General features: G+C 63.5%; 1 protein-coding gene across 1 annotated transcript; it reads right to left on the bottom strand.

Moving 5' to 3' along the window:
* Window positions 1–714: 714 nt before the first annotated feature.
* SEMA3G (semaphorin 3G) lies at window positions 715–12745 on the bottom strand. The gene is made up of 16 exons (XM_087743337.1): window positions 12645–12745; window positions 8521–8681; window positions 7399–7461; window positions 5684–5803; window positions 4909–4999; window positions 4683–4799; window positions 4295–4437; window positions 4101–4215; window positions 3926–3995; window positions 3572–3716; window positions 3059–3290; window positions 2848–2939; window positions 2529–2570; window positions 2119–2344; window positions 1672–1811; window positions 715–1573 (listed from the first exon to the last, which is right to left on the bottom strand). The coding sequence occupies exons 1-16, from the start codon at window positions 12742–12744 to the stop codon at window positions 1109–1111; spliced, it is 2322 nt and encodes a 773-aa protein (XP_087599463.1). The 5' UTR covers window position 12745; the 3' UTR covers window positions 715–1108.
* Window positions 12746–12824: the final 79 nt, after the last annotated feature.

Below are 12824 nucleotides of genomic sequence, written 5' to 3'. Positions count from 1 at the left end.
TGCCTCAGGAAGGGGGAGATCCTTATCACCCCAGGCTGACCAGGCAAGTGAGCTCATGTCGGGCGAGGAAAGCAAGCGAGCACCTTGCCGGCAGCCTGTGGGTGCTCTCCATGCACCTACCCCCCAACCCCTGCATTTGGGGGAGGCCCTGGGGGCTGGTTTAGCTCTACCAGCCAGCATCAAACCCCCCCAAACCAGCCTTGTCCCACCCAGCCCTGCAGGGCCACCAGCCACCAGAAACAAACCCAGGGTGAGGTGCAGCCCCCCCTGCAAACTGTGCTGGGGCCACCTTCTGCATGTCCTCGCTCCTGCCTGGGCACGGTGACAGCGGTGGCATCAGTGCCTCTCCTGTGTTTACCCAGGAACGGGTCTAACCTGCCCGCAGGCGTTTGCTTTCCTCCCCAACCTTGCCCAGCCCTAAAACGGCTTGTGGCTGGGGGGGGACGGAGAGGAAGGGGGGAGCTGCACCCAGACACAGGCTGGCACTGTTGAGCGTGTGCTGGTGTCACAGGGAAGGTTGGAAGGAGCCCTGTTCCCCAGGATATGCCCTGGGAGGCATGGCATGGCTCCAGCTCCCCAGGTGCAGTGGATGACAGGGCTCATCCTGGGCACAGAGGCTTTTTGGGGAGATGCTCAGTTTTTCCCCCCCTGTGAGAGCAGGCATCATCTTTCCCAGGCCCCGTGCTGGCGTGGAAAGAGCCTGGAGCCGTCAGCTGCTCCCCCCGGTGCCACGCTTGGCCCCTTTATTTGCGGAGAAAGCCAGCCAGCAAGCTCCCTGGGGTGATGGCACAGCGGTGGCACCGTGCATGCCGAGCCCCAACCCACCCCAGTGACTGTGGCCCTGCACCTGCCGCGGCACCCAGCAAGAGCAAGGGGGGGCCAACGCGTCCCACCACACTGCCCATTTTGGAGGTGGCCCTGCAGCCACCAAGGGTGACAGGGACCTGCCTAGCAGCTGGCCCTGGTGTCCCATCCACTGCGGCGGGGGGGGGGAGCGGGCTGGTGCCACTGCAAGCCACCTGCCAGGGCAGGGGGCCCCCGGGGCTGCCAGCAGCACGGGGAGCTGGTCCTCGCCCACGGCCACCCCACGTCCATTACCCTGCCCTCTCTAAGTGGCCGCCGCTTGCCGGGGCACGCGATTCCTCTCACTGTGGGGTTTGGCCATCCGTCCCTTCTTGCCCACATCCACACCAGCCAGGGCGTGCTTGGCCTGAGCCAGCTTGCTCTTGCGGTGGTGGGGGCGGCTGCCGCACCAGAGGTGGGCACAGTACTCCTCCACCCGCCGCAGGTTTTGGGAGTTGATGAGGTGCATGATGTCCTTGAACCAGGCTTTGGGAGCCTGTGGGGCCAGCCGGGGCTCGGGGCAAGGCAGGTGCGGGGGCTCGTTCCCCCGCTCCCGGGGGAAGGTGTGTGCCAGCTGCTCGCTGGCTATCACCTCCAAGGCCGTCTTGGCCACCGTCTGGGTGAAGCCATGCTCCAGCGTTTTGCAGTAGTAGATACCGGCATCATGGCGGTGCAGCTTGCGGAAGAGCAGCCCTTGCTCCGTCTGCAGGATCCGCTCATCCGTCTTCACCTGTTGGCCACCACAAGGTTGGGGGGGGTTCGAGTCTGGCCCCACGTCCCTCCCGTGTCCTCGCAAGGGGAGCAAGGCAGGTGCAGGGGGAGCCTCACCTCGTCCCGCTGCTCATCAGGCGGCCTCTGGACAAACCACTGCACGCTGGCCTGCGGGGACCGGGGCACACACTCCAGGAAGGTGCTGTTGTTCTCCGCCCCATAAAGCACCTTCTCCTCAACGCTCTCAAAATCATCCACTGGGGCAAAGACAGACACGGGCTGACGGGGAGGGCAGAGCCAGGCTTCCACTCACCCAAGTGTCAGCCCCCTGGGCCACGTGTGGCTTCAGTCCCCTTCTCCCCCTCTCCCTGGGGGTGGACCCCAGCCCCAGCAGCGCTCACCTCCTCTTGGGGCACCCCTCGGTCTACACGATGGGGAGATGAGGGTGCCCCAGCCCACCTGGGATGGCCGCAAGCCCCTCTGCATGCTGACGGCTGTGGATGCCGGGACATCTTAGGGCACATGGATGAGCCCCTCAGCCCTGCAGGCCCTCCAGTCTCTCACCGGTCAGGTTCTGGTCCAGACACTGGTGCACTGGGTTGCTATGGCGGACGTCCTGGCGGCGATAGCGGCGCTTGCCAGAAGGCTGGTAGTGGGTGCAGGCGGTGCCATCCCAGGCACAGTAGGGATCCCTGGCCAGGCAGCATTCGGCACAAGCCGTGCCATAGGTCTCACACCGGTGCAGCCGTACCTGGGCCACCCCCAGGCTGGAGCCCACGTAGAGCATTTGCTGGGGGAACGGCACCGAGATGGTGATGCTGGCAGCCCCCACGGCCACGGCACCCAGGGTCCTCCGCCGGGACCCCCCCAGGGCAAGCACCATGAGGGCTTTGAGAGGCTGGTGACAACAGCTCAGTCCCTCCTGGTCACCTGCGCTGTCCCCAGCCCTGTGGCTGGGACACGTCCATACTCACGCGCTTGACGGAGATGTCCATCTGGGTGATGGGCACAGGCGCCTGCAGGGGAGGAGAGCGGACGTGAGGTGGGCGAAAACCTTGCCACAGAGACCCCCGGCTTGTTCAGAGCCGCCAGGGCTTTGGGGGGGCACCAGGAATGTTTTTGGGGAGGGTGAAAACACTCCCAGCCTCCCTCTGCCCTCACAGCCCTGAGACCTCCCAGTGCCCAACAGTGCAGTGACAGGGTGACAGCCCTGAGTCTCCATCTTCATGTGTGTCCCCAACCTGAGCCCACCCTGCTGCCCCCTTCCTTTGCAAGCGGGGCAGCAAACAGCACCTTAAAAACCTGCAGCTCCTCCAGGACTATTTCCTCAGTCGTGGCCGAGCTTGTCTTCTGCAGGACCACCACCTTCAGCACCGAGCCAGCATCTGTGGGGAGGAGGAGGAGGATGGAGGTGTGAGCACCCTGCCATCGTGCACCCCAGCAGCATGCCCACTGATAGCCCCAGCACTGGGGCTCCTTTCTGCATGCCGCTCCTGCTGCTCACCTGTCCCAAGGAAGAGAACATCGTGCTGCCCGTCCTCAGCCTCCACGCGGTCCACCACGAGCTGACGCAGGCGGTGGGGCAGGTCGGTCTTCACTAGGAGGGGCTGGCGGTGCTGGGGGTACACAGGCTTGTACATGAGGGGGTGAGCGCGGGCAAAGTGCAGCACCTCGTCAGGGAAGTCCTTGGTGGTGCCGTACTGCCGCCGGGGCTGGTTGGTGGTCTTGCTGGGACACTGCAGGGATGAGAAGGGACCAGCTCAGCCCGGCCACCCCAGCACCCATCCCTCCTTCCCCCTCCATTGCCCTGCAGAGCTGGTTTGGGTCCCTCCCCACCTTCCAATTTGGGATCCATCTTCTCCACCTCATTGCCAGACCTTGGTCCTCAGCTGTCCCGGGGTGGATCCCATAGGGACCCCATCCCAGAAGGTGACAAGATGGGGGACTGCCCCCCCCCCCCCCCCCCAAGAGCAATTGGAGGAGCGGAGGGGACCTGGAGCTCCAGGGAGTCGCTTACCACGCCCGGCCGTGGGTAGGGCACCCTGCCCTCGTAGGCACCCCACTGGTGATGGGGGCTCTCCCGGTGGGCAAAGGGCCCGTTGAAGACCTCCCGGATGTCAGCCATGCGGTACACACAGACAGCGGAGCCCTGGAAGACATGGCTGAAAGGGGACGGTGAAGGGGGTGAGCAGAGCCAGGCTTGGCACCGGCACCATCGATGGGGGGCATGGTAGCACCGACATCTCCGTACAGACCAGGGCAGAGCTGGCGGAGGCTGGGGAGCAGCCAGCAGCCACGTGGCAACGGTGACGGGGCAGGTCATGGGCAGCTGCAGCTGGATGTCCCCAGGGGCTGGAGCTGGACCACCCACCTGATGGTGCTGAAGAGGGCGTAGATCTCCGGGCTCTTCCCATCCTTCGTTCTCAGCAAGAAGACATCCTCTGGGGATAAAACCATGGGGTTTCTCCTGGAAGCCCAGGGGCTTCCCAAAGCCACTGGCTAAGGGACCAGCTCTGGTGAGGTCCCCAGCTCCATACAGCCCTTACCTAGCTCATCGAAGTGGGTGTCAATGCCACCAGGGCCAGGGACGGAGCACACCAGCCGGGCTTTGTTGAAGGTACTCCACTTGTTGACCAGCACCCTCTGGCCACCAGCATCATTCTGCGGGGACAGGGAGCATCAGGGCCATCGCTGTGACTTGGTGCATCCCTGTCCCTCGCGGTCCCCACCAGCACCTTACCACACAGACTCGTGCCACCCGGCTGACGATGGCGTGCTCCTTGCTGTCTGCCTCCACCACCTTCTCCGTGAAGAAGAAATAGGCTTTGTCGTTGTCCCGGTCATCGTTGTCCGGGATCAAGTGGGCTGCCACAAATTTGGGGTCTAGGAGCAAGAGACGGCTGCGTCAGGTGGGGTAAGAGGGCACGGCCATCACCTCCGGACCCCCACACCACGCTGGATGCCAGCCAGGAGGACCCCAGACCCTGCTGCCCCAATGCCTTTCTCTGCTCGTACCTGGCATGGGGGATGCTGCACCATGGCCAGCAGATGCCCCAGCCACCGCAGGGCTCGTGGTCCCCAGCATTAGCCCAGCCAGGGGGGATGGAGGGGCAGAGGGGAGCTGTTACCATTGAGTAAGCGCTGATCCACCTCGGTGCGCAAGGCGGAGCGGGTCCCCGTGCTGCGGAAGATGCCGGGATCGCGGCCCAAGAAATCTGCGGTGAGGCCAGCATACAGCTCCCTGCCTGGCAAAAACACCCCACCATGGGGCTGAGAGCCAGCCCTGGCTGGCATGGGGACCGTCCCTGGTCCCAGCACCCGAAAGGCTTTTGGTTCCCGAGGAAGACAACCCACCGATGACAGTGCTGGAGAAAGCACGGCTAGGCTCATGCGGGCACCTGCCCCGGCCGGTCTCCACGCTGGCAGGGTCCAGGCTGAAGGTGTGCTGGGCGAGGGGGAGCAGGCAGGAAGCAGGCAGGTGAGCCCCAACCCTGCCCCAGGCAGCGGGGCCATGCCTGGGCACAGAGGGGCTGGCGCTGGTCCCTGCCCAGCTCGCAGGCACCTTGCTGCAAGCACCCACAGCCCCAGCGCTCCCAAAGGGACTGTCTGGAAGCAGGATCTGTGCGTTTTGAGGCAAGTCTGATGCTATGAGGATGCGCAGCAACTGGAGGGACCTGCCAGCCCCACCGCTCGCCCATCAGCCTGGCCGGAGGCATCGTGGTATGGGCAGGGCTCCCGCTGCCTGCACGGCGCCAGGCTGCGAGGAGGAAACAGAGGCCTCTGCCTTTCCACCCCGGGCAACCTGATTTATGAGCAGCAGGCTGGGAGAGGAGGAAACACCACCCACGCCGCAGCCCCTGGCAGGACACCAGCCCCAGGGGACATGTCTAGAAAGACAATGCCAGGCCAGAAATGTGGGGGAGCTGGGGAGGGAGTAGCACAAGAGCAAAGGGGCAACAAGGAGCTGGTTCCTCCCCCCCCAGTATTCAGCATGGAGCAAACACCGCATCCAGCATCCCCATGCAGTCCCAAAGCCCCCCAGGAAGGAGGCAGAAGGTGAGGATCTACTTCCCTGGGGCATCCCACCATGGATGCTCAGGATGGGCACCCCACCATGGTGCTGCCCTACCTCGCCACGGTGCCCCACGTAGACAAAGGCGCAGATGGGGTGGAAGGCGCCCGTCCCACAGACCAGCAAGTGCGTCCGGTTGTAGGGGTGCAGCACACGGATGTAGTTGGCACAGTCAGTCTGGGGGGACGGCAGGGGAGGGGAGGGTTTGGGGGGGCTCGGTGCTTTGCCCATCCCTAGCTCCCTGCCTCTGCCTGGGGCCCCACAACAATGTGCAAGCCCCAGCCCTGGCTCCCTGGGCTGCACCCAGGCTCTCTGCCTTCACCCCAGTGCCAGGGCTGTGAGATGGCAGCTTGCACCCATGGCAGGGCTTGCATGGACTTGATCTGAGTGGACCCTAGCCCATTGCAAAAGGATGGGGCTTTTTACTGGTCCTCCTACTGCTGAGAGCATCCCCGGGGGAACCATGCGTGATACAGATGGCTCCTGGCCATCTCCTGCCCACGGGCACTCGTGTGCTCACCCCATCACACAGCCCACGCCAGCCAGGGGAGCAAGGTTGCCCACCCAGCAAGCTCCCGGCAGCAGCTCCCACACCCAGCCCCAAGCCCCTGGGGAACCTCCTCTTCCTGGCACCCAGGACATGACCAGATGCAGGGATGTCCTTCCCCATCATGTTCCTGCTTGTGCCAGGGATGAAACAAAAGGAGGAAATGTGGGAGATGGAGACGGATACCCACAGACATCCTCGGCTGCCTTAAGGACAGCCCCGACCGCTACTGTCTGGGATTGTCCCCTTCTACTGGGGACGAGTAGCGATGACACCTCCAGGGCCAGAGACCTGCCACATCTGACCCCACGCTGTCTCTCCTGGCAGTTCCCGCTGGAAAAGGGCTCCTATCCTTCTCCCACTCAGGCATCACCACCGTTAGCTTGGCAGCTCCCCCCAGCCAGCGCCAGCCCTGCCTGCCCCCCATCGCTCCCCCCGGCGGGATGCGAGGCCCCTCATCTGCTGGGAACACCACCACCGAGCTGCCCTGGGGGTTTCCAGCCTCCCCGCTGTTTATTTTCCCTTTGCAAAGAGCCTCTAAAATAGCAAGTTAAAAAAAAAGGTACGTTCAAGAAAAATAAAAAATCGAGCCTGCCCAGGCTTGGATCTGTCGGTGAAAGCTTGTAAAATAAACACGCAGAGCGGAACAGGGACTCCGGAGAGTAATTAGTCTGGCTGGGGGAGCCTCAGGGAGTTTCTCCCTGCCATAGTCCTATTTCATATCGGGGCAGGGGGGATGCAAAGAGGGGTAAGGTTTGGGGAGCAAGGTCACTGAACCTGGGCAAGCTACACATTTCCAACCATCAGAGGCAGCCAGGATGGGCCAGACCACATCGCTGGGGTCTGGTGCACAGCACGGGGCTTTCGGTTCCTCCGAGCTCAGGTCTCTGAGCATGGCTATCCCTGCCCACTCGGTACAGCCACATTTGGGGCACGCTGGCCACCGCTCTGCAGCTGTGGGGCTGAGCAGAACCCCAGAGATGAGATTTCCAGAGCCTGGCACAAGCGTCTCACGTGGCCAGGCTTGGTCGCCAACTCCCTGCCTCAGTTTCCCTCAGGCACTGGGATGGTCCCTTGCCCTGCCCTGGCATTAACTGGCCTGTGAGCCCCATGGGGCCATCCCTGGCGGGATGACATGGCACAGCCCCAGTGCAGGGGGAGCACCGGGGCACAAGGGCACCCCTCCCCCCATCTCAGGGCAGAGCACACATGGGGCGAGACTCACCCCTGGGTCCTTCCCCTTCCGAAAACACTCCTCCGTCTGCCCAGGGAGGGGAGGCCAGTAGATCTGAAACACAAAGGACGTGTTGGAGCAGGGAGGGGGGGACAGCAGGGACCCAGCCTTGCAAATACATGTCCACAGGCTGCCAGTGGCATGGTGATGGAGAGAGGGACCAAGAGAGTGACCAACAGCTCCCCAGAGCCCACGCAGGCCAGGGCTCCCACCCTGCGACCCAGGGCAGGACCATTCCTCCTGGGGACACGCACCCCGGCAGTCACAGCCCGCAGCAGGGCTGGATTTGGGTGGTCACACTGGGGATGGCCAGAGCTGGCCTGGAAGGGGGTGGACTTGCAGGTGGCGTGGTGAAAGGGTGCTGGGGGACAGCAGGGAGCGATGGAGCTCGAGTCCCCCACAGCCTTCAGCAGCTCTCCGACCAAGGGCAGCTTGGGTACACAAGCCCTTGACCCCATGGCGGTGACCCAGCACGCCGAAGGGCACTTCATTTCCTTCTCTGCTTTCTTCAGCTAGAAACGGCCCAGAGCCACTTTTAAAAAACAAATCGTCAAAGTGGAGAGGGTGAAGGAGGAAGGGAACTCCTCACTGGCTCAGTGTCATTGCTCTGGTCCATCATCTCTCCCACCGAGGAGCCAGGAGAGGTCTGGAGGCTTTGCCAGCTGAGCCCTGGCACAACTCATTACAATGATGGATGCTTTTAGCTCCTCGTCTCTGCAGGCATTCAGCTGTATATTTGGCCCATGAAGGGGATGCCCGGATGGGGATGGGGAGCACTCGCTCTCCCGATGGCAGCTTTTTACAAGAGCGGGCTCCAAGACCCCACTGAGCACCCAGGACTCATGGGTGGGCTGTGCCACCAGCTGCCAACCACGACTAATTGCTGGCTAATTGCCCTGCAGCCACCATGGCCAGCCCTCCCTTGCCAGGCAGCACAAGTTTTCAGATGCATTTCAGGACGCTTGGGACAGGAATATCCCCAGGGCAGGTCTTGCTTCAGGGTGGCTTCGCCTGGCTTGGCCAAGCACCACCAAGCCCTCGGAGGGGCGAGGGGTGCACGGGGGGCCAGGGTGGGGAGGGAGACCCCGGGGTGCTCAGCAGGACCCAGCTCACCTCCTTGGCGTCCGTGCTGGCCCCGTCCAGGAGCAGAGAGTAGAGCACATCCTTTCCCCCGATGAAGAGCCGGTCGCGGTACTCATCCAGGTAGAGGGAGCGGAAGCCCAGGAAGCCTCGGTGGCCAAAGAAGAGGACAGAGCGGTTGGTGCCCAAAAGCTCTGCCGAGGAGGAAGGGAAGTGTCAGGAGGAGCCATCCCAGCCCCAAAGACCCGCAGGGTGTCGTAAGCACCGCTCGCCCCAAATGTCCCCTCCTGGCCATGGGCACAAGCACTCGCCTCGAGCCTGGGGGATGTCCTGCTCCCCCACGGCCCCCACCACGTCCCTCCATTTGCTGCACACTCTGGGGTCCCCCAGATGCCAGCTCACAGCCCACTCCACCAGGACAGCGCAGCCCCACGGCCCTGAGCTGTCACCCAACACAAGGACAGGAGGGAAAAGCGATGGATAACATCCCACAGCTCAGTGCCCTCTCACACCCCTGGGAGCCCCCCACACCTGGGGCCCAGCCGTCAAAGGATGCTGTGACAAAGGGGCATCGCGGCAAGAAAAAATGGAGAGGGGTGCCATGCGGGCTCCCAGCCTCCGAATGCCCTTCACACGTGCTTGGGAAATGTGAAAGGATGCTTGGACCCCCACCCTGGTGGTGGCACCAAGGGGTCCTGACTTTTTCAGGGGGTGACTGGAGGGCTGCAATGGGCACAGAGGGGAGAGGGTCCCTCTGAACTGCTGCTTCTGAGTATTGCGGAGCCATCCCAGGGCCAGCAGAAGAGCTGCTCCCAGCCACTGCAGGCAGCAGCATCCATCTCCGTCCCTTCCCGGACACGCGTACATCCCGACCTCACCCTGCCCGGGGTGCTGCTCTCCCTCCCAGCCGAGGGCAGTGGGCAGCAGGGTGCCGAGCAAGTTTGCCCCCAGCAAACTTCAGTTGAACCACTCCGGGCTCCTACTGCAGCCATGCTGCAGTGAGTCAGGGTACATGAAAGCCTGGTGAAGCCCGTGCGTGCCGTCAACCCCAGAAAAGCGGGTCCTGTGCCTTCCGAGTGCCAGTCAGGGACACAACAGCAGGCACCCAGCCAGTGCCATGGGGAAACCAGCACACAAAGCCCACCACCACCACCATCAGAACTTGCTGTCAGGGAGGCTTCCGCCCTGCCACAGCACGGGGATGGCACCTGGGGAACAGCACCGGCACAGGGACGCTGCATCCCTGGGATGGACATCACCTCCTGGCACCCCCGAGAGCCCGAAACAACAGGGTCTGATGGTCAAGGCTCCCAGAGCAGGTCCAAGCCCAGATCCCACGGGATGCTGAGGGGTCCCTCGCAGTGACGCCACCGCGGGGGCAGTGGCACGACTGGCTCCCAGCAGGAAATGACTTTCAGGGTCAGCAAGCCAAAAACCCCAGCACACTGGCGCCCACCCAGCTGCTGCAGAGGGAGAGGGCAAGAGGGAGCGGCTCAGCTTCACCGGGCTCTGAAACCCCATCCCAGTGACTGCCCGGACCGTGGGCCAGGCCACTGCAACTGCTAGGAGGAGGAGGAGGAAGACAAAGTGCCATTGATAGGCGCAGCCGTGTCCCCAGACACCCTCCGCTGGGGAAGGCTGCCAGCCGCCGCTGCTGACCCCAGGGAAATTGCGAGCCCGAGCATCCCTCATACATGTCCCCATGGGAGGGGAGGTGGCGCTGGGACAAGCCCAGCTGCCAGCAGCCGAGGACACAGGAGTACCAAGCCCTGCCACGAGGAGGTGGCCAGCAGCCTAATGTCCCCATCCTGGTGGGAAATGCCTCTTCTGGGATCTGCAAGGGGGACAGAGTCCATCCCTGGGCTGGGGACGGCTACTTCCACCCCATCACACACAGCTCCCGTCCCCACCAAGCCGCTTAAGGGTAGTCCCAGTGTCCTAACTGGTGATGCTGGTGGCATGGAGGGATACAGTCCCAGTGGCTCTATCCTCACCAGAAAGACCCCTGTGCCTGCAAGCAGAGCTGGCACCAGGCACCTGGGACTCCTCCAGCCCCATGTCCCCGGGGGGTACCCTCCTCCCAGTGCCCTCCCAGCATCTCAGGTCCTCCCACATTGTTGGGCCCAGCCCGGGAAAACGCTGTCGTCTCCTTCTATTCTTGCCCTGCAATAATATTTTCCCAGCTCAGAATAACATTGGCAAAGTCATCGGGCTCCTTTTATTGTTTCAGACGAGGCTTCCTCCTCTCCCCCAGCCCCAACAAATTCCTCCCGCGCCTCGGGTTACACCGGCTCCGGGCGCCTTCCCCTTCCCTGGCTTCCTCTCCCCAGGGAGCGGCACCCTGCCGTGCTCCATCCATCCCCAGCACCCCTTTACCCCCAGGGTGGGAGTCCCATAGAAGCCACCCCCCCAAAGAAGGGGGTCCCTTGGGGGAGACTGCGGGGAGCTCGGAGGGCACTGGGCTGTGCTGCGAGGCTCCTGGTGCACGCAGCAGCAAAATGCTCTTTCCCCTCTTACACAAGCCTCTGCTGGAAGTCAAAGCGGAAGGAAAAGAGCAGCTTGAAGTGAGAGGGAGCGCTGGGGACGCAGCCACCCCTGCACCCACAGCGCGACACCTTCCCCTATGGCCCCCCCAAACGTCACCCCGCAGCCGGAGCCACCAGCCACGCACAAGCCCAAGCCGACAAGCTAAGCACAAGCAGCTTCAGTTCACCCCAGTTTTCGTTTCAGTGGCTTCTAATGGTTTTAATTGAAATTTTAATTTTCTTTTTCTTCCCCCCAGGGAGAAGGCGGTGGCAGAATTTGTTTCATGGGAAATTTCAGTTTCTGTTTCCAATTTGGAAGAGGAACAGAATAATTATCTTAAGAAGAAAAAGAAGCTTCAAAAGGTTGCTCACTCCCTGCGGGAGGCTGAGGAGCCCTCCCAGCCCCGGGGAGCCCCTCGCACCTGGGGAACGGCACGGCACGGACGGACTTTGGGCTGGAGTGGATCAGGTGCTGAGCCAGATCTGAGCCCTCAATCGAGCTCTGCCAGAACCCCAAACCTCCTAGCCCAGCTGCCAAGCCCAACCTGCGGGCACCCATCCCATCACAAGGCAGAGCTGGGAGCCATCCCGGGTGCCTGCTGCCTCCCAGGGTGAGCAAAGCCACTGCGTGCCTCAGTTTCCCCCTTTCAACAGGGAGGGAGCCCTTGGGGCCGCCCGCTTTGCCTCAGGACAGAGGGAAGGACGCAGCCAGCTGGTGCCCCAGGGCCGGGGGACCCCCAACCCCAGCAGCACAAGGGCAGACAGCAGCTTTCCCCCCGGCACAGGGCGTGCTCTGCAGCTCCCAGGGCTCTCCAAGAGCTGGGCTGTCCCAGGCCTTTCCCCTCTTTGGGAAGGGGGAAGATATGCATTATGCAATTTATTTTATTTTAATTTTTTTAGAGCAGGTTCATTGCTTTTAGGCAAGAAGGAGGAGACTGGGGCGCTCTAAACTCCTCTGTCAAGTTTGGCTGGAAGCAGCCTGTGGATTAAGCTGGCAGAGGAGGGGGGTGCAGCAAGCCAGAGCAGCATCACAGGGAGAGTTTTAATTAAAACCAAGCACTCCCAGCGCAGCACCCCGAGGGCCCCCCTGGCACCCCAGCACCCGCACCCCAGTGCAGCAGGGCTCGGAGGGTACCCGGGCTGAGCAGCACTCAGGGGATGCTGAGCACCCACGGGGATGCCCACGCACGGCAGCACTCACCCGGCCCACATGCCAGAGCATGCCGGTGCCAGAGCAGCGCCGTGCCTCAGTTTCCTCCCCCCCACTCCACGTGGAGACGATCCCTCGTGGGAAGCGGCGGGGCTGGCGCGGAGCCCGGCGGCGCATCCCCCCCGCCCCATCACCCGCGTCGTCCCCCCCCCTCCTCCTCACGGCCCCCCCACGTCCCGCGTGGGGAAGGGGAGAGTGCCGGGCAGCCACCCACCGAAACCCCAGCCCAAACCGAGCCTCCAGCGCAAGGTGCCCCCCTCCCAAAAAAACCCCCATAAACCCGCACTTTGGGCGCAGCGCCCACAGCTGAGACCCCCCCAAGCCCCCACCCGGCCCCTGGGGGGGGGACACACACCGAGGACCCCCCTGCGTGGGCAGGCACCCCCGCCCCCCCCGCAGCAGGTGCCCCCGGCCCGGCTCACCGCGGTAGGGCAGGCGGAGCCGGGGCAGGCTGCGCCCCGCCGCCAGCAGCGCAGCCCCCAGCCAGCACAGGCACAGCCACACCGACACCGCTGCCCGCATCCCGCCGCCGCTCCCGGGGCTGCCGGTGGCACCGAGCTTTTATGGGACCGCCATCCGACCGCCCCCGGGCCGCCCCGGCC

The sequence above is a fragment of the Nipponia nippon genome, unplaced genomic scaffold, assembly GCF_047370975.1.
Source record: "Nipponia nippon isolate SJK-2023a ecotype South Korea unplaced genomic scaffold, ASM4737097v1 scaffold_9, whole genome shotgun sequence".
Lineage (NCBI taxonomy): Eukaryota > Metazoa > Chordata > Aves > Pelecaniformes > Threskiornithidae > Nipponia > Nipponia nippon.
This window is presented reverse-complemented; position numbering and strand designations above follow the sequence as displayed.